This window comes from Pongo abelii, chromosome 4, assembly GCF_028885655.2.
Source record: "Pongo abelii isolate AG06213 chromosome 4, NHGRI_mPonAbe1-v2.0_pri, whole genome shotgun sequence".
Taxonomy (NCBI): domain Eukaryota; kingdom Metazoa; phylum Chordata; class Mammalia; order Primates; family Hominidae; genus Pongo; species Pongo abelii.
This window is the reverse complement of record NC_071989.2, coordinates 31,986,885-32,007,889: the sequence shown is the minus strand read 5'-3', so window position 1 is coordinate 32,007,889 and position 21,005 is coordinate 31,986,885. Positions and strand designations below refer to the sequence as shown.

General features: G+C 39.3%; 1 protein-coding gene across 13 annotated transcripts in view; it reads left to right on the top strand.

Annotated features, from left to right (window-relative positions):
* DROSHA (drosha ribonuclease III) overlaps positions 1–21,005 on the top strand; it is a 131,232-nt gene that overhangs the window by 77,369 nt on the left and 32,858 nt on the right. For all 13 annotated transcript variants that reach the window (XM_063724077.1, XM_024247302.3, XM_024247298.3 and 10 more), the window contains 5 exons: positions 3,552–3,659; positions 5,771–5,909; positions 6,596–6,656; positions 17,803–17,862; positions 19,222–19,321. In XM_063724077.1, the coding sequence (XP_063580147.1) occupies positions 3,552–3,659; positions 5,771–5,909; positions 6,596–6,656; positions 17,803–17,862; positions 19,222–19,321 (468 nt within the window). The remainder of the gene's footprint in view (positions 1–3,551; positions 3,660–5,770; positions 5,910–6,595; positions 6,657–17,802; positions 17,863–19,221; positions 19,322–21,005) is intronic.

Genomic DNA, 21,005 nt, shown 5'->3' with positions numbered 1-21,005 from the left:
TTCATTGGGCTGATCTGATTTTGTGTTCCTTTTTGTTTAGTCTTGAAATGCTAATCTCCTTTTATGTTTCTTTTTCCTGAGTTTTGTCACTTCTTTTCAAATCTTCCTTTCCTCTAATCTCATTTCTGAATTTATGTAATATTTATTTGTAATTTTTGTTAATCCTCCTGTTGTTTTAGTAATTTCTTTGCTTATTTCGAAGGTTATTGGTATGTTTCTCTGGAATGTTTTTTTTTTTTGAGACAGAGTCTCGCTCTGTTGCCCAGGCTGGAGTGCAGTGGTGTGATCTCGGCCCACTGCAAGCTCCGCCTCCTGGGTTCACATCATTCTCCTGCCTCAGCCTCCCGAATAGCTGGGACTACAGGTGCCCGTCACCACACCCGGCTAATTTTTTGTATTTTTAGTAGAGACGGGGTCTCACCATGTTAGCCAGGATGATCTCGATCTCCTGACCTCGTGATCCGCCTGTCTTGGCCTCCCACAGTGCTGGGATTACAGGTGTAAGCCACTGTGCCGGGCCTCTGGAATGTTTTTATTATCAGCAAGGATGTTATTCTACTCCTCTTCTTAGAAAAATCTTTGAATGGGACTTGATCATGATTCTTTTCTGTTGCTCTTTAAGAAACTTAAAAATTAAGTAAACCAAATGAAATAGTTTCCTGTACTTTTAGAAAGGGGGTATAAGGCAGGATAGTTTTTCATGGTTCTGGAGCTCTTCCTCCTGTTGTTTTTGCAGTGACGAAAGAAATAATATGGCTTCACACTAAAATCTGCCCCCTCCGCTTCTCTCCTCTGCTTTTGTCTGGACCTGCTCTCTTTTGCCTTTCATTATCCCTCTCGTGCGAAATGTGGCTTTCACTCCCAGCACTTTCTCCTCATTGTGGGGCTTTTACCTTGTAGGGAGCTTCAGTTTTTGTTTTTTTGTGTTTTGAGTGTTTGTAAGTCCCAGGTGTCTTAAGCACAGTTAGACTGTCCTCCTGTATTCACTCAATGAATTAGATTCGGCAGAGCTCTCTCCAGTTTGGGTTATTTCCGGTGAACATGTGTTGTTAATTTTGAGTTTCTTCCATTATCAGGACCTGTGCCTCTCTTCTTTCACACAGATGCTGAGACATAGCTCTTTCTCCTCATCCACTCTTATTTAGGGACTCAAAAGGGTACCTTGTCATTTAGTTTTTATGTAAATAATGTTCATTGGTCTTTCATTTTGCTAGTCTAGTTGCTCTATTTTTGTGGGAGAATTTGAGGTTTTTTTTTTTTTTTTAATTAAAGCAGTTGGCAGACATAAAGATGCCAGACATAAAGATGATTGTATTTTAATATTGCAAAGATTGATACTTTTAAAAACTGAGCTAGAAATTTAAAGTCTTGTAGGTAACATTGGGACTTGATGTCTGGGATTAAAGATGGACATGGGTCATCTATACCCTTCCATGGTACTCACAAAAGGTTTATTTGGAAGGAGAAACAGGCTTTGTTTGGAGCAGATTTAGAGGAAGTGGTTAAGGGATTCAAAGCTGTTTTACATGAGAAAAGGTTAAAGGAAGTAAGGAAGTAAAGTGTAGGTTAGCTAAAACAAGATGTGGAAGCCTGCCATTAAATGGATTCTGTTTCTGAGTAGAACTAGGATTAAAGGGATAAAACTTCCAAAAATACAGATTTGGGCTTAAAGTTAATAGTAATTTTGGGGCCCGGCGCAGTGGCTCACGCCTATGTAATCTTAGCACTTTGGGAGGCCGAGGCAGGCCGATCCCTCGAGCCCAGGAGTTTAAGACCAACCTGGGCAACATGGCGAAACCTCATTTTTACAAAAAAACACAGAAATTAGCAGAGTGTGGTGCTGCACGCCTGTAGTCCCAGCTACTGGGGTTTGGTGGCTGAGGTGGGAGGATCTCTTGAGCCTGGAAGGTCGAGGCTGCAGTGAGTTGTGATTGTGTCACTGCACTCTAGCCTGGGTGACAGAGCGAGACCCTGTCTCAAAAAAAAAGGTAATTTTTTAATAATCAGCAAACTCTAAAGAGGGTTTTATTTTCCTAACAGGCAGCGATTCATCTCTCATAGGAAATATTAAAAAAGTAAACAGTTCACCAGGTTGAGTTCATGCTTTAGAAAGGCAGTTGCCCTGAATAGTCTTCGTGTCCTAACCCATGTCCTATCCACCTTGAGTTTTTAGCATCAACTCTTGAGCTTCCTGCAGTTTAAATGGCTGGAAAACTATTAGACTTTGGTTGTGCATGTTGTTTCCATATTGTTGTGTTTATCAGCACAGCACTTATAAAAACAAAGTGGATAAAGTGCCGATAATTCAAATCCTAATGGCATATTTCTAGCTTTAATGGCAAAAACAATGTCTTTACCTTTTCTGTCTTCCACACATATTGTAAGGCCTTACACGTGGAGGTGCTCAATTATATACTTACTGAATTGAACTGGCAAGAAAGATTTTTTGTTGGTTAGGGATCCTATTTGGTAGAATGAATCTTTCTTTATAAGTTAATAACATAACTAATTTCTATAGTTTCTAGCAAATCCATTTTCATGTATTTTTAAACAATGCCAGCTTAAAATACTTCAAAGACTGAAATAATATAAAGCGTATGTCAGTCATTCTGTGGGCTGGGTCCATCCTCCAGGTTCTGATGAATAAGAATGACTCCTTACATTCTCTTGTGTTCTTGGGAAATAGTATTAAGGAAAAGAAAAAGATATGCCTTCCATGAAATTATCTCCCAATAAGGAATTTATAGCTAAATGGAAAGGGATTGAAGGAAAAAATTAAATTCTGTGTCCTTGGGTACCTTAACTATACTGGTGGCTTTATAAAAATTGTCTTCAGAATGTTAGATCATTAAATGTTAAACCTAGGGTGGCATATCTGGTTGAGAAGCTCTTCAAGGATAGTGGTGGGCTTTAGGGGTTTGTGAACCCATTAAAATTGTGTACAACTTTTGCATGTTTGTGCACAGGGACATTTTTCTGGGGAAAGAGTCATTTTCCTTGGATTTTCAAAAATATCTTGACCCTAAAAAAGTTTCAGAATGAATGAATCCTAATCCATTCCCCTTTAATTAAAGATAGACAAGGAGGCACAGAAATGCATGTGACTTACTCGAAGCTACCCTGCTGAATACTGATAGAACCAGGGCTATTCCTAATGGAATGAGGGCTAACAGGCCTTGTTCTAAGAAGATTTTTGTATTTCCTCTTTTAATCCTTTTAGCTATCCTCAGAAGTAGGTATATTTATTATTGTCATTGTGCAGGTGAGGGGACTGAGGCAGAGAGGTAAGATAACTTGCCCCAGGTCACACAGTGAATGAGTGGCAGAGCAGGATTTGGACCCACGCATTCTGATTCTAGAGACTATATACTCTTAACAGCTACAGTCTCTCACAGAGGATTCTCCAGAATGCCATGCAGCCAATAAGCTGTTTCAGGACTTAGTGAGATGGAATTTGGAATGTGAAAATGGTTCTGGCTTGTTGTAAAATAAATGAAGTGACTTTGTAAGTTTTTATAAAGTTAAACATATTGAATATTTTTTTTTCGTAGCATGCAATGATGCTACCTGTTCTGACCCATCATATCCGCTACCACCAATGTCTAATGCATTTGGACAAGTTGATAGGATATACTTTCCAAGATCGTTGTCTGTTGCAGGTAAGAATTATTCTCCTGTAAACTCACGTAATAACAAGATAGGAGTAATTCATCTTGCAGGTCACAAATGGTACGTTGGGTTCTTTATCCTGGGAAATGACAAGGATTGTTAGAAACATAGTTCTCTCCATTGGTCTACCCTGGTTGCCTCTGCTGCTTTCCAGCCCATTCTCTTACATTTATTTGAGACAGTCTCAAATAAATGTCAACTCTGAGTACCTTCTTCCAACTTTTCCTCCTTTATGGCTCTCCTTTCCAGGTGCTGAGTATTCTAACTTCTCTGAAAGATGTAGATTTTTTTTTTTTTCTTTTCTGGTACAGAGTTTTGCTTGTTTCCCAGGCTGGAGTGCAATGGCATGATCTCAGCTCACTGCAACCTCCGCCTCCCGGGTTCAAGCGATTCTCCTGCCTCAGGCTCCTGAGTAGCTGGGATTACAGGCGCCTGCCACCATGCCTGGCTAATTTTGGTATTTTTAGTAGAGACGGGCTTTTGCCATGTTGGCCAGGCTGGTCTCGAACTCCTGACCTCAGGTGATGCAGCCGCCTCGGCCTCCCAAAATGCTGAGATTACAGGTGTGAGCCACCGCGCCTGGCCTAAAGATGTGGATTTTTATGTTTGTTTGCAGAAGAGGGCTTGTGTCAGAGATCTGGAAATTTGTTTTTTGTTTGCTTTGGCCACTTAAAAATTTTTTTCAATAGATTTAGGGGTATAAGTGGTTTTTGGCTACATGGATGAATTGTATAGTGGTGAAGTCTGGGCTTTTAGTGTACCTGTCACCTGAATAGTGTACATTACACCGAATAGGTAGTTTTTCATCCCTCACCCCCATCCCAACCCTCCCCATCGGAGTCTCCAGTGTCCATTATACCAGTCTGTATGACCCTGGGTACCCATAGCTTAGCTTCCACTTGTGAGTGAGAATATGCGGTATTTGGTTTTCTATTTCTGAGTTAATTAACTTAGGATAATGGCCTGTAGTTCCAACTGAGTTGCTGCAAAATACATTATTTCATTCTTTTTATTGCTGGGTAGTATTCCATGGTATATGTATACCACGTTTTCTTTATCCACTCATCTGTTGATAGGCACTTAGGTTGATTCCATATCTTTGCAATTGTGAATTGTGCTGCAATAAGCATAGAAGTGCAGGTGTCTTTTTGATACAGTGACTTCTTTTTCTTTAGGTAGATACACAATAGTGGGAGGACTGAATCAAGCGTTAGATCCACTTTTAGTTTCTTGAGAAATCTCCATACTGTTTTTTGTAGAGGTTATACTAATTTATGTAGCTTATATAAAGTTCAGTGTATTATAAGCCTTCCCTTTTCACTGCATCACACCAACACCTGCTGTTTTTTGATTTTTTAATAATGGCCATTCTGACTGGGGTAAAGTGGTAGGTGGTATCTCCTTGTGGTTTTAATTTGCATTTCCCTAATGATTAGTGATGTTGAACATTCTTTCATATTTGTTGGCCATTTGTATATCTTCTTTTGAAAAATGTTTGTTCATGTCATTTGTCCACTTTTTAATGGGATCATTATTGTTATTATTATTATTATTTTTTCTTGCGGATTTGTTTTAGTTCCTTGTAGATTCTGGATATTAGTCCTTTGTTGGATATATAGTATGCAAATATTTTCTGCCATTCTGTAGGTTATCTGTTTACAGATACTTGGGGAGGTAAGATGGAAAGATCAGGGCTTAAAATTCAACTGGATAGACAGTTCTCTTTCCTGCTTAATTTGGGATGATAGAAAGATGGTGCTCCCATGCTGAGTTTTTGTTTTGTTTTTGTTTTTTGAGACAGGGTCTCCCTCTGTCATCCAGGCTAGAGTGCAGTGGCATGATCATAGCTTACTGCAACCTCGACCTCCTGGGCTCAAGTGATCCTCCCACCTCAGCCTCTTGAGTAGCTGGGACTCCAGTCACGTGCCACCACACCAGGCTAATTTTTTATTTTTTGTAGAGGCGGCGTCTTACTGTGTTGCCCAGGCTGGTCTTGATCTCCTGGGCTAAAGTGGTCCTTCCACCTTAGGATTACAGGCGTGAGCCACTGCACCCAGTTTATGCTGTTTTAAAGACTGAACTTATTTCATTGAAATTTTAGCTGGCCATGACTCATCCAAGTCATCATTTAAATTTTGGAATGAATCCTGATCATGCCAGGAATTCGTTGTCTAACTGTGGAATTCGGCAGCCCAAATACGGAGACAGAAAAGTTCATCACATGCACATGCGGAAGAAAGGTGTGTCTGGATGATTTTAAGATGTGAATCTCCTATTTTGGCCTGTGTTTTCTGTTGTAAATTATTTCACCTCTAGGAATGGTGCCCTGGGTGACTCTTTCACCATCTCATATTCTAGTGCTTACTGACTCTTTTTTTTTTTTTTTTTTTTTTTGAGACAGTGTCTCACTCTGACACCCAGGCTGGAGTGCAGTGGCACGATCTCAGCTCACTGCAAACTTTGCCTCCTGGGTTCAAGCGATTCTCCTGCCTTAACCTCCCAAATAGCTGGGATTACAGGCATGTGCCACCATACTTGGCTAGTTTTTTTGTATTTTTATTAGAGACAGGTTTTTGCCATGTTGGCCAGGCTGGTCTTGAACTCTTGATCTCAAGTGATCTACCCGCCTCTGCCTCCCAAAGTGCTGAAGTTATAGACCTGAGCCACCGTGCCTGGCCCCACGGACTCTTTTATAATATTTACTTTGAGCAAGAAATATAAGAAGGGTTGATGAGTTTTTTAGAAAAATTTCTTTTTCCTATCCAGTGTTTTAAATAATTGTTTATTACACTTTTAGACAGGTAGATTCCAAACCTTTTAAAATCACATTGAGATGAGATAATTTTTTCTCTACTGTAATATGATGGTCCTATAATTCTTCTATCCGTATTTATTTACTTGTGTATTTGTTTTTTATTTTAAATAGGGATTAACACCTTGATAAATATTATGTCACGCCTTGGCCAAGATGACCCAACTCCCTCGAGGTAAAGTTGATTTTTAAAAAACAACTTGATGGATATATAATTCATGTACTATACAATTTACTCATTTAAAGCATACGATTCAGTGGTTTTTAGTATGTTCACAAAATTGTGTATCCATGGCCATCATCTAATTTTGCAACATTGACATTACCCCAAAGAGAAACCCTGTATTCATTAGTGATCCCTCCCCATGTTCCTTAGCCTGCCCAATCCTAGGCAACCACCAATTTATTTTCAACCTCTATGGATTTGTCTCTTCTGAACATTTTATATGAAAGGTATCATATAAGTCAGTTCTTTGCGATTGTCTTCTTTTACTTAGCATGTTTTCAGGATTTGTCCCTAGTACAGTATGTGTCAATACTTCATTGTTTTTATTGCTAAATAATATTCCATGATATGAGCATACCATATTTTATGTATCTGTTCATCAGTTAATGGGCATTTGGATTGTTTCCACTTTTTGGCTGGTGAATAATGCTGCTTTGAATATTTGTGTACAGATTTTGTTTGGACATATGTTTTGATTTCCCTTGGGTATATACTTAGGAGTAGAATTGCTGGGTCATATGGTATCTCTGTTTAACCTTTTAAGGAACTGCCAGACTGATTTCCAAAGTGCCTGTACCATTTTATATTCCCAGCAGCAATACAGCAGGGATCCAATGTCTTCACATTTTTGTCAACACTTGTTATTGTTTGTCTTTTTTATTCTAGCCCTTCTATTCTAGTGAATATGAAGTATTATCTCATTGTGGTTTTGATTTCCATTTCCCCCAGGGCTCATGAAATTGAGCATCTTTTCATGTGCTTATTGACTATTCGTTTATCGTCTTCGGAGAAATACCTATTCAGATCCTTTTCCCATTTTTAATTAGGTTATTCTAAATTATTGACTTATAATAGTTTTTAAATATATTCTCAGATACAAATTCCTTATCAGATTTGCAAAAAATTTTATCGTTCTGTGAATTGTCTTTTCTCTCTCTTGATGATGTCCTTTGCAGTACTAAACTTTTGATGAAGTTTTAGCTATTCTGAGTTTATTGCATTTCCACATGAATTTTTGGATTAGCTTGTCAATTTCTGCAAAGAAGTCAGTGGGGATTTTGATAGGCATTATGTTGATTCTGTAGATCAATTTGGGAATCATTACCATCTGTTTAAAAAATGTTTATTTAAAGTGTAGTTTGTTACATAGGTAAACTTGTGTCATGGGGGTTTGTTGTACAGATTTTTTATCACCCAGGTATTAAGCCTAATAGCTATTAGTTATTATTCCTTATCCTCTCCCTCCTTTTGTTCTCCACCTTCTGAAAGGCCCTAGTGTGTGTTGTTCTCTTCTATGTGTCAATGTAACCTGTGGTATTTGGTTTTCTGTTCCTGTGTTAGTTTGCTAAGGATAATGGCCTCCAGCTCAATCCATGTCCCTGCAAAGGACATGATCTCATTCGTTTTTATGGCTGCATAGTATTCCATGGTGTATATGTACCACATTTTTTTTCTTTTTTTTTTTTTTTGAGACAGTGTCTCATTCTGTTGCCCAGGCTGCGGTGCAGTGGCACGATCTCAGCTCACTGCAACCTCCGCCTCCTGGGTTCAAGCGATTCTCACGCCTCAGCCACCTGAGTAGCTGGGATTACAGGTGTGCGCCAGCATGCCTGGCTAATTTTTATATTTTTGGTAGAGACGAGGTTTCGCCCTGTTGGCCAGGCTGGTCTCTAACTCCTGGCCTCAAGTTATCCATCTGCCTTGGGCTCCCAAAGTGCTGGGATTACAGGCCTGAGTCACCGTGCCTGGCCCCACATTTTCTTTATGTAGTCTATCATTGAAGGGCATTTAGGTTGATGATTACCATCTTAACATTTTTTTTTTTTAAATAGAGACAGGGCTCTTGCTATGTTGCCCAGGCTTACCATCTTAATCTTAAGTTTTCTGATTCATGAACTTGGATGTCTTTCCATTTATGTCTTTTTAAATTTTTTCAATAATGTTTTATAGTTTTCAGAGTATACATTTTACACATCTTTTGCAAAATTTATTCTGAAGTATGTTATTCTTTTTTGTGCTGTTATAAATGGAATCTTTTTTTTTTTTTTTGGTGACAGAGTCTTGCTCTGTCGCCCAGGCTGGAGTGCAGTGGTACGATCTCGGCTCACTGCACGCTCCACCTCCCGGGTTCACATCATTCTCCTGCCTCAGCCTCCCGAGTAGCTGGGACTACAGGCACCCACCACCACACCCGGCTAATTTTTTTGTATTTTTAGTAGAGACGGGGTCTTACTGTGTTAACCAGGATGGTCTTGATGTCCTGACCTTGTGATCCGCCTGCCTTGGCCTCCCAAAGTGCTGGGATTACAGGCGTGAGCCACCACGCCCGGCCTGGAATTATTTTCTTAATTTCATTTTCAGGTTGTTCATTGCAAGTGTTTGGAAATACGGTTAATTTTTGTGTATTGGTCTTATGACCTCCAATCTTGTTGCTCCTGTTTATTAGGTCTAATAGTCTTTTAGTGGATTCCTTAGGATTTTGTTATTTTTGAAATAATATCATCTACAAATAGCAATAGTTTTACTTCTTCCCATGTAATCCTTTTAATTTCATTTTCTTAACTTAATTGCCCTGGCTAGAGCCTCCAGTACAATACTGAATAGAAGTATTGAGAGCAGATCTTTGTCTTCCTAATCTCAGTAGGAAGCATTCAGTCTTTCACTATTGAGGATGATGTTAGCTGTTGGGTTTTTATAGATGCTTTTTATCAGAGTAAAGAAGGTCTCTTCTATTCTTAGTTTGCTGAGTGTTTTTATCATGAAGTGGTGTTGAATTTTGTCACATGCTTTTACTGTAGCTATTAACATAATCATGTCATTTTATTCTTTTATTCTAATTGATTTGGGGTGTTAAACCAACCTGGCTTTCCTGGGATGCCTCCCACTTGATTGTGGTGTCTCATTCTTATCATGTGCTGCTGTATTCAGTTTGGTAGTATTTTGCTTAAGATTTGTGTGTCTATATTTACAAGAGATACTAGTTTGTAGTTTTCTTTTCCCGTGATGTTTTGTCTAGTTTCATTATAATGGTAATACTGGCCTCATATAACGAGTTGGAAAGTTTTGTACGTTAACTCTTCTTATTTAATTTCCTGGTTTTATAAGATACCTTCCCATATTGATATTCTCATTTATGTGTGGTGTTGAAGCCTTTGAAGAATCTGGGAATGGAATGACCTAGGTCTGTATAAACTCATTAACACAGTTTGACAACTGAATGGAAGCAAATGCTTAATGGCTGATGAGGCTCTGGGGTTGCTTGCAAGGAGGATTATCTTTGTGTATGAGGTACAGCAGGTTCTATTTGGAAAGCCAGTAGAGGAAACTGCTTGAGGGTGGCTTTCTTTTTAAGGTGGGGAGTTGGAAAGTGGAATAGCTATGCTTATCATTCTGGGGATCCAGACTGAGATGGATTAAAGGTGGGCAGAGTAGGGTTGGAAGTGACAGGAAATTGAGGCAATTACTTCAGCTGCCCACTGGCCTCCACAGAAATTGCCAGCAATGGCTGACATGGCTTCCTTTTCCAATATCTCCTTCGTATATCAGGTTTTTAAAAAATTGACTTGCCTTGAGTTGTTCTCTTTTGAGGTTATCAGAAACCAAACCTCTTCAATCAAGAGGTAAAAACAAAGCAGGACAGAGCTTTAAAATTCTTGTTTGAAAATGATCATATGCCCATATACCTCGCTATGATGTTCTGTGAGAGTCTAAGATCAGAAAAGAATGAATTAAAACAGCCCTTAATCACACCCTCGGGGATGGTGTGACCATGGTTTTATTTTACCCTGCTACATTGTAAAGTCTGTATTTTAATAAGTGGAATCCTATATACCCATAGCCCTCTAACATGGCTGCATGAACACCATAGACATGTACTTTTCAATGATGAAAATCTAGGTTTAAATCATCTTTGTCTCATCTTCCCTTACTGCAGTTGTTGGTATGTAAATTATGTCTTTTGATAATGTCATTCGACCCCCATGATTTATGTTTTCTTTTGCTCTGTTACAAAGAAGTGGCTTTCTTACCGTGGCAGAAGGGATGATACCTGAGAAACTGTGTGATGTTTGAATTTACCATTTTGAAAATGATATTATTGACAGAGAATAAACAAATAATCTCTCTTGTCCTTTGACATTTGGCCTTTGCTGCTTGTGTTGATAGCCTCTTGCCCTGAATATGATCTTTTTGCTGATGCAGAGTTGACCCCAAGTGTCTGTTCAGAAAGAGCCTCTTGGCCTTGGCTGCCAGGATCTGCTGCTAGTTGCCTGCTATCAGCTAGCAGTCCACAGCTGGGCACAGCTTCTCACAGAGACTGACCCAAGTAAGACAGAGCTACTTACCTGGGTTGTCAAGCATACCCTGTCCCTTCCCTGTGTGCTGATCGTCATTGTAAAACTTCCTCTGTCATGCCCATGTAACCTTGTAATATCCTGCTCAGATCCTGCTGGTATTTGTTTTATGGAACATATTCTTGTTCTTCTGTGCACCCATAATTGTGTTATGGGGCTATTTTTCTTTACTGGACTGTAAGGATTTTGAAGGTCTATGGTCCTACCCATGTTTTTTCTCCCTGTTCTTTGTAACTAGTGCCTTTCAAAGAACAGGTACTCAGTAAATAAGTATTAAAGGAAGGAATGCCATTCGTCGTACTACTTTTATCCCAGGCTATTTACTTATTGACTAGAAATAGGGCAGTTGGGGGATCAAGAAGGGTTACGGTCAGCAGTTTAAATGGCTGGGTAGTATCTTTCTTAATCTCATTTGGGATGGGCTAGGGTTTACAAAAAAGGCATGAAGCCTTAAAATTAATAAATAATTCTTGATAGCCTGGCTGCCCATGAAAAGTACAAAATAATTAACTTTTATGATGCTGTTATCTCAAGCAAATATGCCACCCATAATTTTAAAAATGTCACTGTTTAACCACCTAAATCTGAGCTGAATAGTTATATTTAATTCATTCATGCAAATTGTGATGAACTTAGCACAAAAAGGGTGTCTGAAGGATTAGGCATTTGGTGGCATTCAAGTAATCCACGTATTATCAGTAAGACCCTTGGGAAGGAGGGACCAGAAGAGTAGCAATGGAAAAAGGGGGAAAACCAAGCTGCCTTGGTTTGATTTGATTTTTTTTTTCTTTTGGAGAGTCATTGCTACATATAATGCATAAAAATCTCGGCCAGGTACGGTGGCTCACACCTGTAATCCCAGCACTTTGGGAGGCCGAGGTGGGTGGATCACCTGAGGTCAGGAGTTCAAGTCCAGCCTGGCCAACATGATGAAACCCTGTCTCTACTAAAAACACAAAAATCAGTGAGACATGGTGGTGGCCTCCTGTAATCCCAGCTACTCGGGTGGCTGAGGCAGGAGAATCACTTGAACCCAGGAGGTGGAGGTTGCAGTGAGCCAAGATCATGTGACAGAGTGAGACTCTGTCTCAAAAAAAAAAAAAAAAAAAAGTCTATCGGACCAGCAGAGACAGATATGGACTATTTGTTAATGTCTCTATATTTAAGGAAATGGCAGTTGCAAGTATATTTTGCATTAAAAGCACAATAATATATATTAAATGTACGTAAATTCCACCTAGTGGATTTACCACCCTAAATGCTTCGAGTTAAATTCCCAAGTCCAGTAGATCTGAGAGGACTCTGCGAGTCACTGCTTGAGGCTTGGGATGCCAGAGTGCGAAAGATTCTGCGTACCCTCACTGATCTGGCCTATCCTGAGATGGCTTTCCTTGGAGTGAATGGCACCTTACAGTACTTACTGTTACAGGGAGATGGTTGTGTTTTATCAAGTGCATTGAATTCCTCAGACAAAATGTGCTGTATAAATGTTACAGTTAATCTAGATTTCATAATGCCTCTGTTGATTCACTTCTTAAAAACAAATGGAGTGTTTACTGCTCAGTAAACATCTCATCTTGGAACCTCATAGTATTTATAAAAAGGGTGATTAAAGAAAGTCTAAACAATGAAAGAAGGAACAAAAGATTTGCTACTGCTGTGAGGACTAGCAGCCCACTCTTCCCATTTTTCTGGATAAACTGTTGGCTTAGGAATTGTACAGTATAATAATTAAGTGGTATTTAATACCCATTCCTATTTCTGGCTTATTGCCAGAGTTTAGTCATAATGTAGATACAGAAAAACATATGTTGGATTTGGGCAAATTATTTAATAAATGGCAGACTCTCTGTTGAATAAATCTGTTTAGAACCATGACCTTGTATTTCAACAAAATGAATAATAATCCAACTTTGTGGTTATTAAAATCCTAGATGTAGTTTTTGTCTCCATGAAAGTTTATAAAAGAAATTAAGGTAAAACTTATGCCAGTATGACTTCAGTTAAAATAGTATATGACTTCAAGCATATACTAAATGTGACTTATTGTCATATTTGACTAAATGTCTTATTATTATTTAAAAATGCATTAGACATCCAAATATCGTTTGTCCCCAGCTCCTTTGTCCCCAGTTTCTTGCTTTCCATGTGAAGATTTTTCTGTATAGTACTTTGCACTATTAGGAAGAAGATAGAGCCTGTGCCACAGAAAATGCATTTTTATTTTACTGGCTCATGAAAAAGAATTTATTTTTTAAAACTCATTATTTCTTTCTTATTTCTGTCCTTACCCAGGACAGCAGCTTAATAGGTTTCTTGAAATTGCAGGAGGACTTAGGAGTTAACATGGTCTTACCATTAAATCATGCCTCTATTCCTTGATGCTTTCTCCAAGAATGATGGCAGATGCTTTTGAAGTTCTGGTGTATTTGACAGAAAGCAAAATTCTCAGTATTGAAAAGTTTTGAAAATTTTTTTTGTTAATATAATGTGTCATACTCCACTGTGGAACTTTTGAGTCACTCTTGGCTAGTGGAGTAGCGACAAAAAAAAAGTCCTTTAAAGTCTAGCATATATTTGGTAAAAATAAGAAAAGTTTGTCTTAGGACCTACTGCTTTTTTTTTTTTGAGACATGGTCTCCCACTGTCACCCAGGCTGGAGTGCAATGGTACAATCATAACTCACCACAGCTTTGACCTCCCAGGCTCAAGTGATCCTCCCACCTCAGCCTCCAGAGTAGCTGAGACTACAGGCACGTGCCACCACACCCGGCTAATTTTTTTAATTTTTTGTACAGACAAGGTCTTACTTTGTTGCCTAGGCTGGTCTTGAACGTCTGACCCAAGCTGTCTCCCACCTCAGTCTCCCAAAGGATTACAGGCATGAGCCACACCTGGCCTGCCCTTTTTTTTTTTTAAACTGAATTATGAGATTATGAATTTGTCAGCTAGACATGAATGTATTTTCTCTTTCTTTCTTTTTTTCATTTCCCATTATTGGCTACTGCAGTTGAGTATCCTTTATCCGAAATGCTTGGGACCAGCAGTGTTTCAGATTATTTTTGGATTTTGGAATATTTGCATATAGTGAGATATCTTGGGGATAGGACCCAATTCTAACTGAAATTCATTTATATTTCATATATATCTCATATATAAGAAATATATATAAGATGGCCTTGAAATGGCCTTGAAAACCAGATGGGTTTAGACTCACATAGCCTGAAGGTAATTTTATACAATATTATTAATACTTTTGTATAGACAAAGTTTTGATCTCAAGCTGTCACATAAGGTCAGGTGTGGAACTTTCCACTTGTGGCATCATATTGACACTGAAGAGTTTCAAATTTTGCAACACTTTGGATTTTGGGTTATGGATGCTTAATCTGTAATTGCTTTCCAGAGTGATGTTTTCACATAAATTAAAGGCCATAAATTGAAAGGAGGGTTCAGAATCACTTATTCATTGTTCACAACTTACCAGATTTTTCCTATTACCTTTTGTTTCCTGTAAAATTCCAAAATGTGGAGGAATAGTAGGGTAGAAGAATAAACTTACTAATGCGATAAGTGAAATGATAGCAGTTATGCTTAAATTTCTAAGTAGATGATTTTGTAGCTAAGAATAATTTACAAATATTTTAAATTTTCTACTATATATGGAAACTATAGGGATACTTTAAATATGGACATTAAAGTGGCACACATGAAACAGAATAATACAGATATGATCTAATTTTGTTGTAAATGAAGTGATAAGTGTTGACGTTTTGTGGGAATGGGGGTGGGATGGTAGGAGTTAGCCCGCACCCCTGGAAGCTCCAGTACTTAGGGTCGGCCTCCCAATTGACTGTAGGAATGAGTGTAATTTGGGAGAGGTAGCAGGGAAGGGAGAGGGGATGGTGTGTGCATGGTACAGTTGTGCAGGTTGATCAACATGGAGTTGAAAGTTGCTATTTAAAGTAGATAAAAGGGGTGGGTATGATGAAACTAGATAAAGAATGGCCTTGAAAGCCAGATGGGTTGAGACTCGACAGGCAGCTGTTGAATTATTTGGGGAGATGTGGGTTGGTGTCAGAGAGATTTCAGAAAGCCCCTGTAGTTAGTGAGGCCAGCTTCTGCTCATGCCCAAGCCTGTCCTTTGCTGTCTTTGCTCAGGCCCCATGGGCTCTGCGTGTCCTCCTTCCCTCCTCAGTGCATCCCTTTGGTTTTTCTCCCCTTGTACATCCCCAAAGTCATATTTTCTCTTTCAGCAGCCGGCCTTGAAATAGACTTTCAGGTTCTTTTCATATTTAGTCATCCCCCCCATCCTTCCAGCACCTCTAGTGAATGCATGAAACCAAAGATAGTACATAATCCTTTACGTACTATGTTTTTTCCTACACATACATACCTATAATGAAGTTTAAGTTACAAATTACGCACAGTAAGAGATTAACAACAACAATAATAGAACAGTTATAACAACATGCCTTCTGTACACCAAACCCCATGATATGCAGCTTACCTATGTAACACACCTGCACCGGTACCCCTGAACCTAAAATAAAAGTAAAAAGTAAATAAATAACAGTATGCCAGCATCATGACTCTTGTGCTTTGGGACCATTATTAAGTAAAATAAGGATGACTTGAACATAGGCACTGAGATACTATGACAGTCGATCTGGTAGCCCACATAGCTACTAAGTGACAGCATAGAGATACTAGAAAAAGGGATTATCCCTGGTGGAATAGGGTGGGACAGCACAAGATTTTACCATGTGGTGAAGAACAGCATGCAATTTAAAACTTATGACTTGTTTATTTCTGAAATTTTCCACTTAATATTTTTAGATTGTGGTTGGCCAGGGGTAACTGAAACTGTGGAAGGTGAAACCATGGGTATGGGAGGGCTGTTGTACAATTCCACACAACTTATTATTTCTCCAGCCTACTGTACTCCCAAGCAGGTCTGTCTCCACCACTTCACAGATAGCCTATCAAGGGCCTCAGTGACTTCACAGGACTGAATCAGTGGTCTGTTCTCATCTGACTTGAATCTAAGAAACATTGGGCATGGCTTACCACTTCTCTCTTGAAACACATTCTTCCAATGGCTGGAGGATACCATGCTGTCCTTGAGGAGAGCATACTGGCTTCCTTTTCCTCCTGCCTCCCCGGCCAGGTCTCCTTTTCTGGCTTCCCTCCTGCTTGACTTCTCAACTTCGGCACTCCCTGGGTTCGTTCCTGGGACCGTTTTTTCCCTCTGGCTGCATCCTCTCAAGTGGTGTCATATGATTAATCACCTGAAATTCTGTCTAACATTGACCAACCCTAAAGATTCATTAGCAACTGTGTCCTAGCCCATGAGCAGTAGGTTAATATGTAGCACTCTACTGGATCTCTCCATTTGGATATTTGATGGGCACTTTGAAGTTAACATGTCCAAAATGCACCTCTTGCGTTTCCCCCAAACCTGCTTTCCTTTTGGTCCTCCCCTCCACAGTAAATGGCACCACTCCTCACAAGCTACTTAAGCTAAAGCCTAGCCATTGACTTTCATTCTTTTCTTTCACTTAGCTTCCAAATCCCAACTCCAGCTATCAACACTTCTTTTCAGCTGTGTCTCCAAAATGCATCCCAAATGTGACTGTTCCCCTCCTCTCCACTGTGACCTCCCCAGCCTAAGCCTCCCACGCGGGAAAGTCTCCTTGCATCTGCTGCAGCCTCTCCTCAGTGCTTCTCTGTCCTCCACTCAGTGTCTACACAGCAGCCAGTGTGGCCTGTTGAAAACCTAAATCACTTCATACCATGTCTGTGCTCAACCAAAGGGGCAGTGAGAGAAACACATTAATTAGTACTGAGAGAAGGTGCTCCATTGGCTTCACTGAGACACAGGAGGAGGTTTTCCGTGGGCCACCTTCTTGGTCATTTCAGCCTTGTATGTGAACATGAGAAAATAACAGCCTGTGGGATATGACTTCATCATATAATTAAAGTCTAAATAAAGTGTGATCTGTGCACTGAGGGAGAAGTATTAATTTTGATGAGGGGCATCGGGCAGGGCTTCATAAAGAAGATAACATTTTTGCTGGGCCTTGACGGGTGAGTAGATTTTCAGTGTGGCTCATTGTATGGGAGAGAGTGGAAGGCTCTAGGGTGGCAGGAAGCTTGGCCTGAAGAGGCACACTGAGTGTCTTAAGTGATGCCTGTTTCAGAGAATGCCAGGCAGTTTTGGAGCAGGGCCCAGTGAGTAGATAGGATAGGGTAGGAGTGGGTAATGAGACTGAAAACGTAGATTACACTTATTTCGAAGGACTTCAGATGCTGAGTTGAGTTTAGAGTTGAAGTGATGGAGAACTGTCTTTAGGACATTGTATCAAAAGGGATTTTTCAGTGGTCAGAAAATCCACTGAAGGCATTCTTCTTTCTGTCTTCTACCTGATAGTAGTATGGAAATATTCATGATTGTTAGTGAGATATCACCTTGAAGGCTCTGGTTCCCAGGGGAAGGAAGCCCCCTGGTAGAAAGCCTGACCCACGTGATGTGAAGGAATGCACCCCTCCTTCCCATTAGGCAGGTGCCAGATGCCTCTGGGCTAAGATAGTGGTCTGTGCTGTTAATTATGAGGAATAGGGAAGGTGGTTTGATTACTAAAGGAGCTAACCTTCATGTGCTCTTTTCTTGTGGGGGTGGGGATGGGTGGGGGGGAGTGTTAGTATGCTGTATTAAGTAATCTTTTTAATTCCCATTGTAGGATTAACCACAATGAACGGTTGGAATTCCTGGGTGATGCTGTTGTTGAATTTCTGACCAGGTAATTAGGCTTTTTTGTTTTTTACAACTCCTCAATAATTACATTTTATAGGTAACATACTTATTACATTGCTTTCTTTGTAATTAGCCAAATAAGGCATTGATACACTGTGTATTTTTATCTCTTCTGTAGAGCTCAGAAGCCACATGTCTGTGGCTCTTGCCCTGACAACTCGCACTCACTGATGCTGTAATGAGTGAGATTACAAGATGAAAGGCTTGTGTCTCTGTCCTGTCAAGTATATGTTAAAGTTGCTTACAACCACAAGAGATCAGCTTGTCTTGGTCTAGATGCTTCAGAGCTTATATTCAATTTGTAAAGAAAGGGATGATATTTTAAAATGTCATTTCATCTTCTAGGATTTGTCTTTGATCCCTTTCTTATTCTTTCTGATCTCAAGGGAAGTAAAGCTTACAAGTAATTTTAATGACCAGATTTGTGTGTGTGTGTGTGTGTGTGTGTGTGTGTGTGTGTCTCTCCAGAAGTGTTTTAGGATCCTTAATTTGAAAGTAGGGGTAGGATGCTAGGCACGGTGGCTCACACCTGTAATCCCAGCACTTTGGGAGGCCAAGGTGGGTGGATCACCTGAGGTCAGGAGTTCAAGACCAGCCTGGCCAACATGGTGAAACCCCATCTCTACTAAAAATACAAAAATTAGTCAGGTGTGGTGGTGCACGCCTGTAGTCCCAGCTACCTGGGAGGCTGAGGCAGGAGAATCACTTGAACCTGGGAGGTGGAGGTTGCACTGAGCTGAGATTATGCCACAACACTTTAGCCTGGGTGACAGAGTGAGACTCCGTCTCAAAAAAAAAAAAAAAAAAAAAAAAAAAAGGAATAGGGGCAGGAAAGTGTGTTTTGCTTTTCTATACTGACACAATTTCTCTTTTAAAGGGAGACAATACATGCTTCTCTTGGAACTCTCTTGAGCTGTTTTTATTCTCTTTAGGTTATTTCTTTTGACAAGCTGGACATAATCAGGAGAAGGGACTCCTCTCTCCAGAGGCCACACGTAACACAGCCCAAGGAAAAACATTTGTTTCCCAATTTTTAGTATTAATGTGTTTGCTCTTAGAGTGTGTAACTGATTATTCCGCTCTTTGTTGTCATCAGATTTCAGAGAAGTCTTTTAACAGAAATAAATGTGAGAATACGAGTGAATGGTGCTGTCTAGGTTTTAGCACATTCAGATATACTGTTCTTACCATTTAACTTTCAAAGACTTTAATCAGATCCAGTTTAGTTTGATTCAGCTGATATCCATTGCACAGATACTGTGTGCCAGCCCTGTTTCTGTGACTCAGAGCCACAGACAGAATGTTGTGATGCATATTTATTCATGTACTTCTTTTTTTTTTGTAGCGTCCATTTGTACTATTTGTTTCCTAGTCTGGAAGAAGGAGGATTAGCAACCTATCGGACTGCCATTGTTCAGAATCAGCACCTTGCCATGCTAGCAAAGGTATAGAAGACATCTGCAGCATTTGTAGTTACGTCTGACATGCTCTTCTGCGGTCCTTGCATAATTTTGCATTTGAATAAGTAACTCTTTAGGATATATTAGGGGTGTTAATATTTTACAGACCAGGAAGTTTTTTTTGTTGGGTTTTAAGGATCCAGTCTTATTAGTTCTGTTACCTTTGTGAGTTTCACCAGCAGCTAATGAACTCCACAGTGAGGTAACTTGAGAACAGATGAAGAAAAATTTGACAGACGTGTATGAACAGAGTTAAACATTTGGGGAAAAGGAACATGGGAACAAAGCAAAAGAAATGAAATATACTGTATTTTCCCTTTGTGTAGTATTTCTGTAGTACATTTATTTTTAATTTACGTTAACAAGCCCAATGATAGCTTTGAACAGAATATTACAGACCATTTTTTATCCACTAGGGGTACTTTCTACACCTTTGAGAATCCCCCAAATCACAAATCTTATTAAGATTTAGGGTTTAGGCTGTTCCCCTAGCCTCATTGACTTAGCTCAGTGACTAACAGAACCTTTTCAGAATTCAGATAAATGTGATCTGATTTGATGTTTCCATCTCCATATTATGTCTTATTATAATAAATCATGGCTGATAAGAACATGGACACTTGCACTGACTCATCAGGGTTCCAGTCCACACTCCTCCTCTTACAAACAGGTGGCCATGGACAAATTGACAAATTGTTGTTCTCTTCTCCAAGCCTCTGCTTTCTCGTCTGTAAAATGGAAATGACATTAGCCCTTGGCACACAGCCTGGTTGTGAGAATTAAATGAGATTATGAGTTTTAATGATGTCATTTATAAAGTGCTAGGCATAATACTTGTTTATAGTAATTACACAAAGATGTTAATAATTTTGTAGGGGCTGTTTTTATTGATGCTACCCATGTTCTTGTGATAAATCCTTACATTTTTATAGACCTTTGGGTTTATTTAGTAGTAGGTAGAATGGTGGCTCTTAAATCCCCAAGCACTGAGGATCCACTGGAAAAACTTTTGTGGGTTATGCCTAAAGTAATTTGTATCTTTTCTTCATTTTGATATAAAAGTTTGATTTTGATAGAAAGAGTAGATAAAGCCCATCCTAGCTTTATGACTGGTTTCTTAATTTGATCTTGCCAAGGCATTAATTATATTCAAAATGTGGTTAATTTTAGCTTATGTGTTAGCAATAACACATTGTTTTATTTTATGTGATAACATCGTCATTGTAGCTACAGTGGTAGGCTTTGAACTGGTTTTAGTGGCATTTGAGAAAGTAAATATTGATGTCTTAATGAAAACCTGTAAGCAACCAGGTAAGCTAACTTGGTTTTAGCAGGCTCACAATGAATGAAATTTCACAACTCTATGTAAAACTGCTTAAGTGTTTGGTTGATTTAATTGTCACAATGCTTCCTGATCATTCACATAAATGCCACTGGAAATACGTATTAATAAGTAGGTAGTCACTCCGTTCCTTATTGTTTTTAGTTTAGGATGTAATGGAATGGCATAATTATTTTTCAAACACTTTTAGGGAGGATATTTACAAAGTGTGGGGAATTGCCATAGCATGAAAACAGAAGCTATCATATAACCCACTGGGTGCTGTACAAAGCCATGACTAATGGCAGAGGTGGCTAGTTTCTCCCTTCAGGGATTTCTATGTGGTCT